Genomic DNA, 14,119 nt, shown 5'->3' with positions numbered 1-14,119 from the left:
GTGAAACTGCCAAAGTTTAATATGTATGATAGAAAAGTTATATATATATATATATATATATATTTTAGTGGGTTTAACTTACTTCCAGTACTTTTTTAACTAGAATCTCTTTTTATTTTAACGAAAAACTACTACATCACCTATTAACTAAATAAAAAGTAAAGATTAAAATCCACTACCATTTGTCAGTATTATTTAAAACAAAATGAGATATCCAATTAAAAAAAGTATTGAAGATAAACTAAATCCTATTTTAGTTTTATCCTTAGCTATGGCTCCGAACCTAAGAGAATGGATCAAACGATTACAACTGACCTTAACCTCTCTCGTGTTAGTCATCTTTTAATTTTTTAGTTTTTAATGCTTGTATGTATTGAAAGAGTAGGAAGAGAAACGGGATAGTAATCTTTAGCTGTAACTCCTCTGACTTCTGAATTCAATCCATGAAACAGACACTAACAATGGAATGATCACCAACTTTGTCAAATACCTTGTGGTGGAAGTACAAACATAGTAGAAGAATCACTATTGACCAAAGAGTTTTGCACTTGCGCTCTGTTTGTTTTATTGGAAAACCTTCTGTAAAGGTAGTTTTCTACATTTTCCAGTATTTGGTAGCACAAAAAAAACTGGTCAATGGAAAACTATCTTTGGTCAACGGAAAACCCTAATAAAAATAAGGCTTATTTTCTATAGGTTGTTTTCCAAAATTTTTTTTTGGAAAACAATCTCTCTCTCACATATTGTATCTCCTATAAATATTATCTTTGTTTGTAGCCATGATAAACATAATTTTTTGGCACCTTCCCTCTCTCATGGTAAGATTTCTCACTTTTACTCTCTTCCCTTTACTTTTTCTCTCCTCACACCCTCATTGTCACTAACTTTGGTGTCTCCTCTTCCCATCGATTTTTCTCTCTTCTCTCTTTTCTTCATGTTTCTTTTCCCCTCTATAACACAAATTCTCTTATTAGATTTTTTTTTTTCCTTCACTGATTGGTCAATAGCTTAGACTTGCAAAGGAAAACAAATTTACAATGGTAATTATTTCATTCATCTCTACCAAAATCCCAATTCTTTGCCTTGAACTTCAAGCTTGATTTTCTTTTTTCTCTAAGAAATTTTCCGTTTGATGGATTCCAGGCAGAAGTTACTTATTTTTCGTACATAAAGTGCAACAAAAGAAAAAAAAAAAAAAAAGAAGAAGAATAAAGTAAAAGATGAAAATTTTAAACATAGTACCTATATTGCTCTAAATTGCTTTTACATGGGACAATCTTTACCTTGGATAAATAATATTGTTATATAATAAATGATAATTGTTTAGGGTAATTGCATTTGTTGGCAAATACTTTTTTTAATGGAAGATACTTTATGTAGATACTATGCAGTGATGATATATTATGCAGTATATTATGTAAATACATAATTTAGAGTAATATTGAAAACTTGTGGTTGACCATAATAGACAATTAGTATACCAACAAAAAGAGTAGACAATTAAAAGTTATTATTATTTATACTTATTGAAAATGTATTCCCTTGTTAAATATATACATAGACAAATGGTTGATATATATGTGTGTGTGTGTGTGTGTGCGTCTGTACGTTATTGTAGTTATATATGAGCAAATGAGTGGTAGAGATCATAAAAATTTGACAACTAATTAATTTTGATTGTATCTATTATCAAAATTTTAGTACGAAAACCAAATTCATTCTTGGTTTTTATTTATTTATAATGATTATATTAGTTGGTATACATAATATACATGTTTTAAATTACACAAGAAATATTTTAAAAAAAAATGCATACCAAACACCAGAAAACATTCTCAAGCTCATTTTCAAAGTCGTTACCAAACATTGGAAAATGAGACAGTTTTCTACAAAATGATCTTTGGAAAATCTATCATTTTCTAGAAAACGTTAATGCTGAAACAAACAGAGCGTTGGTGTAAAACTTGAATGTGAAGTAACAACACGAAAATTCCATAGAATTTTCCCAAGATGTCAGGAATGTGAGGAAAAATGGCCTCCCAATTCGTGCTAAAAACAATCAATTGAAAACCCACCCAACTTTGGTATTGAGAAAATCAAATGTAACTATACATGACTAGAGATATATCCTCATGGTTATTAATATGATCAGGCTATCAACTGCATGCTTCTCTCATCTCACAAAAGAGTAGGTAATGAACTCCCTTGAAGTAAAGTGAAATGGTTGATGCGGTATAGGGTTCCTGCAATGACAAATGGTAATTTATTAACAATTAGTAATACATGATGATTAGTTAATTTATTGGCAATTAGTAATTGATGAAGAAAAAATATAAGGACACGCACGGTCGAGGGCCGTAAACTTTGATCTGCCGCACATGAGTATCCCTCCCATTCAGGTGGTTTGACAACACAGCAATTTGCAACATAAAAGTGTTGACAAAAGTTTCCCTGCCAAAAAAAATGGTGTAAAGAAGTTCACAAGTTCACAATTCAATACAAAAATTAATGCAGACAAAAACTAACCACACAAGGATCAACACATCCCAATCAATTTCCTTGATCTCAAGGACAAGAGAAATATAAGAAAATAACATGGTTAAGTCAAATTGTAATCAACTTTCACTCAGCAATATAACTACAAATTAAGCACAAATGCATAATATACCAATGTCATTCCAAATTCCAAAATATAAAACAGGAATTGTCTCGCAAATTCTGTTTTGCTTTGGCACTGTACCATGCACGTCTGGTCCAGAACATTTACAAATTACAGGTGCTTGGATAGTAGAGAGGTAATCTTCTTTTAGAGACTATATTAATCATAGATGATAGCTGTTCTTGATAAGTTATGTGAACAATAAGTGATATTTCACAGGTTCTTTATCTGGCAACAGAATGTAAAAAGATAGCCAATGGGCCCTGAAAACATCCACAAGATGTTTTGAAAAGAATCTCTCATACTTTCCTATATGTAAGTTCTTCTACTAATAATTTTGTGCATAGTTGCAATGATATAAGAAAAAAAGCACTCAAAATAAAATCCATTATTCACTGGTAACTCAAAACTGTCAAAACAAGAAAAGAAATTGAAGATCAATTTGTGAGTAGTTGAAAGAAAAATAGCAAAAATAGTAAATGTAAAAGTAGCCTCATCCGCTTACCTAGGATCATTTCCAGACAAGGACAGATATACCCAACCACTTGGCTTGACAAGTTCCACAGTTTTTATCTCCTAATGATATTTGCAGGGAGAAGAACCACAAAACAAAAGAAAAAAAAATGTAGATTACTGCTTGTGTTAAACATGTTCCAATTTAAATACTAGTAAAATAAATGCTTGAAGGGTATTCTTAAAAACCCAAATCAAAGAAATTACCTTCAGATTGTGGAAACCATCGCCAGCACGAATGGAGATCTTACTGGGTGTGTAGCTCTCATCAAGCTTGAAATCCACATAAAGAACAACTAACTTCATAAACAAACAACCCCATTAATTGCTATTGACCCACATACACAAACAAAGGAACTAAACAAAAAAAATTAAGATTTAAAAAAGGATTATAAAAAAGAATCTGCATATGACATACTTGAAGCTTAACTTTCTTCTGAAATTGAATATTAACCAAATGAGGTTGTGCACCATCTGATCTGAGATAAAACAGGAAAAATGTAATCAGGGTTTCAAAGACAGAGAGAGAGGTTCGATTACAGAGATTTTTTAATTAATTACTGCCAATAGGTCTCGAGGTTCTCATCACGGAGGGCAGAGATGCCATTGCCGGGCTTGCAAGAGCTTACACTCCAGGCAGCCTTTTTCCCCATTTCTCTAAGGTCATCTTCCACTATCAGCACCTGATTCCCACCAGTAACTTTCCCTTCTTCTTCTCCCTCTGACAATTCCGTCGCCATAAGCCTAACTTTTTACTTTGTTGCTATTAGTCTTTTAATAATCTCTGAAGGAACCTGCAATCTATTGAGAGATCAAACATAAACCCTAAAAAATGGACCTGACCTTTGTAACAAAGAAGCCACTTGAATAAAAACTATAATAGTCAAACTTAAGAATCTAAAATTATCTATATATGTAATAAGTTTGTAAAATAAAATTGAAATAGACTACTGGGATTAATTAGGTATTCTGCTGAGTGCTGGCTCCACTTGAAAAGGAAAGGCCTTGCAGGGTGTAAATATTGAATTTCATGTTTCGTTCAAAATCGTGTTAGAAATCACAGTTTTGTAATGTTATTTTCATCCCATGAGAACTACTACCTTAACTCCATTTCTTAATTTGCAGTTTTAAATTCCAAAACAGATTAGTTATCTAAAACAGTGTATCTAGGGCTAACTAGTTCTAGCATAGTTGTTCCTTAAAACAGTCTTTTTCATGAGGAGGAGATGGGGAGGGGGGGGGATATGCTAATCAAATTATCCATGTCAGATGTTCTCTTTTCTTTTCTTTACTAAACATTCAGTAAGTTCTACATATAACTACTAGAGATGATAAAAGCCCAATGGTCATTCTCATCATTACAATATTCATTTATGCTAAAAAAGTAGCACCAATACTTATACCAGTAGAACTGAAGATAACCATCAACACATTCCAAACCAACAAGGAGATTAACACACGATTATTAAAGTTAGACATTAATTCCCTTATCAGAAATATTTTCTTTTACTTTTTATTTCCTTCAAAATTTCACATCTCCAAAGTCACTTCAAGAAATGAACAAAGTCACACACAAACTAACTAACTATTTGATGAAAGACATATTTCGTGGGTTAAAAACTTCTAAAACACACTTTGTCAACTACTTTATCATGAACCAGTAATCTAGTTTCTATTCTACAACAGTAAAAATTCTAAACATACATAACAGCAACCAAAAAAAAAAAAAAAAAAAAGAATGATTCCAGGGTCATAAATTACAAGTAGCCAAATGAAAACAAATGAACTATGAACCAATCGAAATTGGCATTCACATACCAACATCTTATATGCATGAAGTAGATTATGTATCAACAACCCAACAACAACAACAATTAGACTCAGCCATTTACATAGTGGATGACCCAGCTTATATCTATAGATTCTATACTAGATCATTTCATAACAAAAGGACTAAATTTTACACTAGCTGTCAACTTATATCGCAAGCCTCGTAAGTTTTTGGGACTGGTTTTGAACAAAACATATGACACTAAACACAGACACAATCATTAAACTAATTGTACAAAGGAAGCATATGGGTTTTTTAATAAAGATTTTAAAAACATAAATTACTCAAACACAAGCATTAAACAAAGCCTTTCCATGCCAAAATAAAAATCTCAATTACTCAAGCTTAGGTTCCGGATCTTACAGGAATTCCACGATCCTAACCAAATGAACCCACAAATCACTATAATCTCTCACGCATTGAACTCCCCAAAGTACCAATTACAAGATATGTAAACCCCAAACAAGCCCTCAATCAAAATAGAAAAGCCCCAATATTAAATTTAGGGATTTTGGGGTTTTAGTAAAAACCCAGATGCAATCAGAAAATTTCACCAGCTCTATAGTTCCCTTATCAACATCAACATGAAAATCCTCAGACTTGAAATTAGATTCAATAAAAACACGGTTTTTAAGTTTAATGAAAACCCCAGTAATAGACATTGAAGAAACAAAGAGAAACGATATTAAAGTTTTTTTTTACCTTCAACGTCTCTGATACTTTTCCCAAATACTCAAAACAAAGAGAGGGGAGGTGGTGAAGTTTGAGGAACTGAAATGTGGCAGAGAGAAAGAGAGGTGAATCGGTAAAGTGAAGGGAGAAGAAGGAGGGAAAAGAAGAGGTCTGTCACTTTCAAAAATATAAGTAAAAATTGAAGGAAAATTTATTAAATAGTGCAATTTTTTTTTTTTTTTTAATGTCAAGGACAATTTCACAATAAATTTTATGTGGTATGTTATTACAGATTGTTATTGGTTGAGTAAAAAGTAATTTTAGTAATAAGTTCAAATTAGAACCAATAATAAGGGTCTATTTGGGATCCACTTATTTTCCTAAAACTGAAAACTTTTTGCTGAAAATACTGTAAATAAAAGTAAAAGTTAGCTAAAATAATATAGTGGGGCTCATGAATAGTACAAAAAGTTGCAGTGAGGCCCATGAATAATAACAAGAATAAGTTGAATAGAAAAATAAGCTGGCTTTTTAATTTAAAGCCAAACGCACACTAAATTACCACCTATAATTTGTTGTGAAAATATTGTGGACATAATATCTTTCAGTTTTTTTTTTTTTTTTTTTTTGAGAAACAACATCTTTCGGTTTTCAATGGTGCTACTAGTGGGTTAGTTATTTTTTGCAAATATATCTCTCTTTTATTAGATTTTAATACAAATGACATGATATCATTTAATATAAAATATTTTTTCTCGCATCAGACAATTTTTTTTATCATCATACTAAGATACATTTTGGTGATAACAGACTTTACCAGTTGAGCTATCTAAAAATCATAAATAATGCAAAAACTTAAATACATCTCTATTCATATACATTAAGTTTTCCAATTAAATTAAATTAATAATAAACATCAATTTATCTACATCTAACATCACACAAACAATGTCAAACTTTAATTAACGGCAAACACATTTTTACTATGGAAATAGTTGAGAGAAACATGCCTCCAAAGACAAACATTTTGCCCCTCTTTTTCCCACGAAACAACATATTTCAAACAAAATTTTTATCATGCAAGGAGACGGCAAACATTTTGCCCCTCTTTACCAGTTGAGCTATCTAAAAATCATAAATAATGCAAAAACTTAAATACATCTCTATTTATATACATTAAGTTTTCCAATTAAATTAAATTAATAATAAACATCAATTTATCTACATCTAACATCACACAAACGATGTCAAACTTTAATTAACGGCAAACACATTTTTACTGTGGAAATAGTTGAGAGAAACATGCCTTTAAAGACAAACATTTTTCCCCTCTTTTTCCCACGAAACAACATATTTCAAACAAAATTTTTATCATGCAAGGAGACGGCGAGGCATGGCGACTGCAGAGCAGTTTTCACTCTTTCACTTCCATAAGAATACTAGTTTGCCGTTAGTTAGAGTTTGACACCATTTGTGCAATGTAGATAAATTGGCCATGTGTATTGTGGGGGGTCAAAAACAATCAAGAAGGTTGCGAAGCCCGTTAAGAAAAATTTCTGTCTAGATATCAGAATAGCACAATTTATTTATCTAATATACGAAGTGAAAACTCCACGATGGGAAACTTAAACAACTAATTTATGAAATCAAGATTGTATTAATATTATTGGCAACCATTACACTCTTTTCCCATGATGGCGGGAGTCAAAGATAAGAAAAATCTCTCAACTCTTCCTTTCCTTTTTTGTTCTCTCTTCCTTAGACCCTTTTTTCTCATGGCCCCTCTTTTTGCCACCCCCTCTCTTTCTTATAGGCTTTTTCCTTCCCTTATCCCTCCAACTGGCCTACCCTTAGTTGGATCTTTTTGGGATATTTTCCCTTCTCCTATTGGTTTCCTCTCCGTTGTTATTTTGAAACAGGACTTTTGGGGGGTGTTTATATTGCTTATGTTGTCTCATACACATTTAATGTGGTAGGGATTAAGTGGAGAACCTCTCATTAATGCAGAGGTGGCACTTTCTGTGATCCTTATCCTCTCAAGGAGTTTCCTAAGGTATACTTAAGGAGAATGGTGCCTCGGATTACAAAAAGGAAATTGGTTTTCTAGGATTACTCATTTGTATTATTCAAGGTCACCCATGTTTGTGTCCTCGGATGAGAATTTAACGCTGGTGGCATATCCTAAACTCCTCAGGAATCATCTGGGGGGACACTTCCCTTTATGATTCATAGAAGTGGATCTAGCCTGTCCTTTTTATTGTGAACTTTCAAGCCCTTTGGGCCTCAACCCAAAACTGAATCTACTCCCCTCACATGTATTAATTTAATTGGGGAATAACTAAGTTTTTTCCCTTAGGTATAAAATAATCAAATGTAATAAAAAATATATATTATTTGATAAAATTATTTCAAAACAATAAAATAATTTTAGAAATAAAAATAGTTAAAACATTTTAGATAAATTGCAAATTACACCCCTAAAATTTGGGAGTGTTTGGATTTTACACTATAAAGTTTAAAAATTTGGATTTTACCTCCTGAAATTTGGGGGTGTTTGGATTTTATATTTTGAAGTTTCAAAATTTGGATTTTACCCTTTAAAGTTTTGAGGTGTTTGGATTTTTCACCCTTAAATTCTGAAACTTCAGGCGGTAAAATCCAAACACCTTTAAACTTTAAAGAGTAAAATCTAAACACCCCTAAAATTTAGGGAGTAAAATTCAAATTCTGAAACATTAGGGTGTAAAATCCAAACACCCCCAAATTTCAGGGGGGGTAAAATCTAAATTTTGAAACTTCTGAGTGTAAAATCCAAATACACCCAAACTTTAGGGGTGTAATTTGCAATTTATCCAAACTTTATTTTTTGTTAATATAAAAGATAGAAATTCTATTCTAGTTTAATTTAAGTGTACAGACCAGGCAAACCCAAACTTTCATCTCCAAAATGCAATTCATTAAATTACCGACTATTCTAAAAACTTAAATTAATAGAAATTGCTAAATTTAGTCATTTAAGTTAACATAATTTGAATATTCCTCCTTACGTATTATATTAAATTACTGATAATTCCAAAAGTTTAAACCAATGAGAAATAATAAATTTAATCATTTAACTACATAATTCTAATAGTCTAGTCTTAGTTAAAGGATATGTTTGATACTGTGGGTCCGAGAGGTTTGCAATCCGGCCCAAACTCTATCTGGGCCCAGGGCCTGTGCCGAGGAGGTTTCTTGCCGAAGACGAATGGTCAGTGGCCGAGGTAGCAAGGGGAACGGTAGAGAACTTACCCTGTCCTCGGCATTCCAGAGTTTCGATGGAAAGATCAACACCATGGTGTAGGCAATCCCCAAACAGTCCCCCCCCCCCAAGGGGATGTGAACGGAATGGGGCCCATAGGGAAGCGGGGTGTGAAATTGGACCAAGGAAAATGCGTCCCCTCTTCAGTAAATGCACCTGCCGACACCCAGAGCTGATTAATGAGAAAAGACGTTTGGACGGTGTAAACTTCGATCCACGTAACTAATAGAAAGTTAGATGGGACGGTTGATGGGATGGATACAGAAGTAAGCTCCTGCCTGACCTACAAGTGGAGGGTCAGGATCAACCAAGACGGACTATATAATAAAAAGGAAGGTGCACCAACAGGGGGGCTGGGAAAAAATGGCCAAAAACGAGAGCCTCCTAGCCCACCTCCAGGAGAAGTACTCTAGGGGTGACGATCGTTTAACATTGTATGAACGCCATGAAAAACCCATCGCCTATCGATCAAGGCCTAGCCTTTCAAACCCACGCTCTACAAATGATATTGTTAGGGCCGTTTTACGTGCAAACCCGACACTGTTACGGTCCGCCACGAATCGTGACCCTACAATTGGCGCCGTCTGTGGGAAAGGCTTGCGTGTTGGCGCAGGTGGTAGGTTGAAACAGTTCATCTGTTATTTCTAACCGTTGGTTATAGAGTTCAAGTATAAAATCTCACTAGGGGCTACGTTTCTTGACGAGGGGCTTGGCTGAGGAGCTAATTCCCCTAAAAGCTAAAGCTCCTCGTAAAGAACAAACTAGGCGCTTGGTAACGTTAACCGTATAGATAAACTCAAGGGGCTTGGCTGAGTAGCTAACTCTCCTAAAGCTAAAGGCCAGCCAAGGCCCCGTGCAAAGAGAAAACTAGGTTTTGGACAGAACCAGGGCATTGTATGGTCCACGGACTCAAGCCTCTGGGAAAACCAACTACCTGGATGTGGAAAACTAGGTTTTGGACAGAACCAAGGCATTGTATGGTCCACGGACTCAAGCCTCTGGGGAAACCAACTACTTGGATGTGGAAAACTAGGTTTTGGACAGAACCAAGGCATTGCATGTCCTCGGACTCAAGCCTCTGGGGAAACCAACTACTTGGATGATGGAAAACTAGGTTTTGGACAGAACCAAGGCATTGCATGTCCTCGGACTCAAGCCTCTGGGGAAACCAACTACTTGGATGAGGAAAACTAGGTTTTGGACAGAACCAAGGCATTGCATAGTCCTCAGACTCAAGCCTCTGGGGAAACCAACTACTTGGATGATGGAAAACTAGGTTTTGGACAGAACCAAGGCATTGCATAGTCCTCGGACTCAAGCCTCTGGGGAAACCAACTACTTGGATGATGGAAAACTAGGTTTTGGACAGAACCAAGGCATTGTAATGGTCCACGGACTCAAGCCTCTGGGGAAACCAACTACTTGGATGATGGAAAACTAGGTTTGGACAGAACCAAGCATTGTATGGTCCACGGACTCAAGCCTCTGGGGAAACCAACTACTTGGATGATGGAAAACTAGGTTTTGGACAGAACCAAGGCATTGCATGGTCCTCGGACTCAAGCCTCTGGGGAAACCAACTACCTGGATGATGGAAAACTAGGTTTTGGACAGAACCAAGGCATTGTATGGTCCACGGACTCAAGCCTCTGGGGAAACCAACTACTTGGATGATGGAAAACTAGGTTTTGGACAGAACCAAGGCATTGTATGGTCCTCGGACTCAAGCCTCTGGGGAAACCAACTACTGGATGATGGAAAACTAGGTTTTGGACAGAACCAAGGCATTGCATGGTCCACGGACTCAAGCCTCTGGGGAAACCAACTACTTGGATGATGGAAAACTAGGTTTTGGACAGAACCAAGGCATTGCATGGTCCACGGACTCAAGCCTCTGGGGAAACCAACTACTTGGATGATGGAAAACTAGGTTTTGGACAGAACCAAGGCATTGTATGGTCCACGGACTCAAGCCTATGGGGAAACCAACTACTTGGATGAGGAAAACCAGGCACTAAGCGAGATTTAGCTATTATGCGTAACGTCGAAAATGGTGCTTATATCTTCGCAAGACGAAGGTTAGAAATGAATCTAAGGCCTCTGAGTATAAGTAAATTAGGGTTTGGGGAACATGATGGTGAATGTATTGCATGCATAGCTATTTATACATGTTAAAGTAAATCAGCGCAGAGTTCATAAGCAAATAGTGCGCATCAACGAGGGCGGTTAACGATGTAATCAGAAGGAAAAAGGAAAAACAAGATTTCATATATACATGTTCAAATGCTTGTAAACCATCAATAAATTAGGAAGTTTGTGAAAGGGAAAAGAAACAAGTTAATCGTTCAAATAGAAACGAGTACAAAAGCCCAACCAAGGCTTCTAGTTTTCTGCTTTTTTGTCGGTAACATCTTGGGAGATGGGAACAAGATCAGCTTCGATGCCTGGAATGACGGTTCCTTCTGGGGAAGGCTGAACGGGGCCAGCACTGGTGCTCTGAGGGACCACAGCAAGGGGAACGGCCTGTGGCGGCTGTGCAAGTGTCGTAGGCTCCTCTGTACTAGGCACCTGAACGCCAACCACGGGCTCCGTAATCTCTTTAGGGGCCTCAAGATCTGTATGCTGGGGTATCACTGTCACGTCCTGAAGTTCTCCTTCTTTGGGCGCCTTGCTGGAAGAACCGCGGGCCTGCAAGTCTTCTGACGAGGTGATCTCTTCCTCGGGTCGATCATCCGTAACCGCGGAGTTGGTAGGAGCGACCTCGCGGATGGCCGCCGGGTAGAATATGCTCTCTGCCTTCCACAAATCTGATGAAGCGTCCACCCCAGCTCGCTTCAATGCTTCTTCCCAGACCTGGGAGCAATAAAACCTGCACACTCCAGGAATTTGCGCCTTAAGGGTGGCTTGGGTTTCGGCTACTCCCATGTTGTAACCATCGTCCTCGGCCGTATTCTTGGCAGCCTCTGCCTCATTCCTGGCAAACTCGGCCTCCTGCTTTGCCCTTACGGCTTCATCACGGGCATATTCTGCCACTCCTTTCTCATGCAGAGCCGCGGCCAGCTGCTTATTTAAATCCTCGATCAGATCTCTGGCTGTTCGCAGCTGGTCCTCGGCTTCGATTGCGCGCTTGGTTTGGTCTTTGGCCTGTTTTTGGGCACTAGCAAGGCCCGCCGAGACGTTATCCCTCTCGCGGGTAGTCATTGTTAAGTCATCCTTGACTTTGGCAAGTTCGTTTTCAGAAGCTTCGAGAGTCTTTGAGGTCGTTATGCGCTTCTTGCGTTCGTTCTCGGCCGCCTTACTCCTGTCGTGCACTTCTTCCTCCATCCTATAGGTTGCCTGGAGAGCCTGTCAAGAAAGATAAACGTGTAGTGAGTGACAAACCGGTGACAAGAGTTAATAAAGTGTAAGATTTCAAGAAACCTTACCATGCCCAAGTATCTTTTAGTACTGAGAAAAACCTCCTGCATCCTCATTCTCTTCAGCTCATCCATGTCATTAGGAAGTAACATGGTTCTCCCTAATGCATCCGCCACGTATCCACCCTCGCCATCTCCAAAGTCCCTCAGAGAGGCCGTTTCTAGTAATGGACCCCCGTGAAGCATTGGGGCAGGAAGCCAGGCGCTCGGCAGGGGTTGTGAATCAATTCCTTTTCCCTTGCCTTGAGAGGTTTGAACTGCGGGACCTTTGCCTTTGCTTTGGGGTCCGATCTTCAGTTGTTTTGTGCGCGGAGTCTCATCCTTCTCCTTAGGAGGTTGGGATTTTCCCTCGTCCACGATGTCCTTGCCCTTAGGGCTCCTCTTTCTCTTGCAATCAGCAACTTCAGGTCGAGGAGACCGAGCTGGTTGGGAGGAGGTGGGAGGCTCGGGGCGGGTGGATTGTGGCTGAGACTTGGTGGAGGATGACCTGGTTTGGATTGTAAGGGGCCGAGGTGGTGGAGAAGGAGCAGTGGGTTGTGGTGCCTCCTGGGTATCCTTCCCTGGTTGGTCCTCGAGGAGTTGAAGAAGGGGGGTTAAAGGTATTCTCTTGACTCCCATCTCGGCTTGGGAAGAGGTGCCTATTAATGACAATTCCGCCTCGGACAAGGCTGGGTCACCTAGGTCACCGGGAGGGTCCTCGGATTGGTAGACTAAGTCGAATACCCCGAACCCTTCTCCCAGCTGATCTGGCTCACCTTCGTCCTCTGCTGCTTGATGAGACGAAGAGGGGCCCATCAGGGGGATGTTCTTGGGGACAGCTGGCTCCTGCGAGATTAAAAATCCCTTCTCTACCACGGTAATTTTTGGAAGTCAAGGGCGGCGGGCACTGATCACGTGCTTTGCGTCCCCAAAGGACTTCTGAACCGGAGGGTACCCTAGTATTTTGTGAGCTGCACGGACTTGGCCATCACTGTCATTCACAAAAACCGCCGCTTGTAAAACAGTCTCCAAGTCTGCCCGGTTGACTAAATGAAAATGCCGTGTATAGGCGTGTTCATCTACAAAAACAACAAACATATATGCATGGTTAGTTATCGGCAGACGTTAGGTCAGAATGGTTTAAAGGGTTATCCCTCTTCCATTCCTAATACCCCACCTGGTTCTCCTTCTACTACGGGGCATGGATCGCCATCATGCCACTCCCCAGAGACGATAAGAAAATCCTTGTTCAGTCCCTTGTTGGAATCAGGGAGGCACTGGATCAACCGAACCCTATCATCCCTCGACCTCATGTAGTAGGTTTTTCCTTTCAATTTCTGGAGGTTATAGCACCAGTTTACATCATGGTGGGTCAGTCTTAAACCCATCTTCTCGTTTAAAGCGTCCACGCAACCCAAAATCCTAAGAACGTTGCCGGCGCACTGGGTAGGGGTTAAACGGAAATGCCTGAGGTAACCCCTCGTCACTGGTCCCATAGGGATTCTCATTCCTCCCTCTACAAAGGCGAGGACGGGAATTACGACCGCGCCCGTTCCCCTCTTAATGTGCCATTCCCCCATCTTACAGTGCTCCAGACTTACGTTGGGGGGAATCCTATAATCAACGATGAACTTATTCATCGCTTTCTCAGTATCAACCAACTTTCTCAATCTCAATTTAGCCGCCTTTGTCATTTGCTAAAACAAACCTAACCCGCGACGGAAAAGAAAGGGAGCCAAAGAGAAATA

At 38.4% G+C, this 14,119-nt stretch overlaps 1 protein-coding gene across 2 annotated transcripts; it reads right to left on the bottom strand.

Annotated features, from left to right (window-relative positions):
- Window positions 1–1,978: 1,978 nt before the first annotated feature.
- LOC115993716 (anaphase-promoting complex subunit 10) lies at window positions 1,979–5,845 on the bottom strand. 2 transcript variants are annotated; one of them, XM_031117671.1, is made up of 7 exons: window positions 5,706–5,845; window positions 3,734–3,973; window positions 3,591–3,651; window positions 3,380–3,472; window positions 3,165–3,235; window positions 2,347–2,451; window positions 1,979–2,243 (listed from the first exon to the last, which is right to left on the bottom strand). In XM_031117671.1, exons 2-7 carry the CDS (start codon window positions 3,910–3,912, stop codon window positions 2,174–2,176), a joined length of 579 nt encoding a protein of 192 aa, XP_030973531.1. In that variant the 5' UTR covers window positions 3,913–3,973; window positions 5,706–5,845; the 3' UTR covers window positions 1,979–2,173. The 2 variants fall into 2 exon arrangements, with proteins under 2 accessions (XP_030973531.1, XP_030973532.1); XM_031117672.1 differs by having other exon boundaries at window positions 3,734–3,966.
- Window positions 5,846–14,119: the final 8,274 nt, after the last annotated feature.

The sequence above is a fragment of the Quercus lobata genome, chromosome 6, assembly GCF_001633185.2.
Source record: "Quercus lobata isolate SW786 chromosome 6, ValleyOak3.0 Primary Assembly, whole genome shotgun sequence".
NCBI classification, from domain to species: Eukaryota; Viridiplantae; Streptophyta; class Magnoliopsida; order Fagales; family Fagaceae; genus Quercus; species Quercus lobata.
Note: the sequence above shows the minus strand (reverse complement) of the source record. Positions and strands in the feature narration are given on the sequence as shown.

Excerpts from the sequence above, each read along its gene's own strand:
- LOC115993716 (XM_031117671.1), bottom strand. The coding sequence starts at position 3,912 with ATGGCGACGGAATTGTCAGAGGGAGAAGAAGAAGGGAAAGTTACTGGT. Across the intron at positions 3,652-3,733 it reads AACCTCGAGACCTATTGGCA|ATCAGATGGTGCACAACCTC; the intron begins GTAATTAATTAA and ends GTTTTATCTCAG. Across the intron at positions 3,473-3,590 it reads AGAAGAAAGTTAAGCTTCAA|TTAGTTGTTCTTTATGTGGA; the intron begins GTATGTCATATG and ends TTGTTTATGAAG.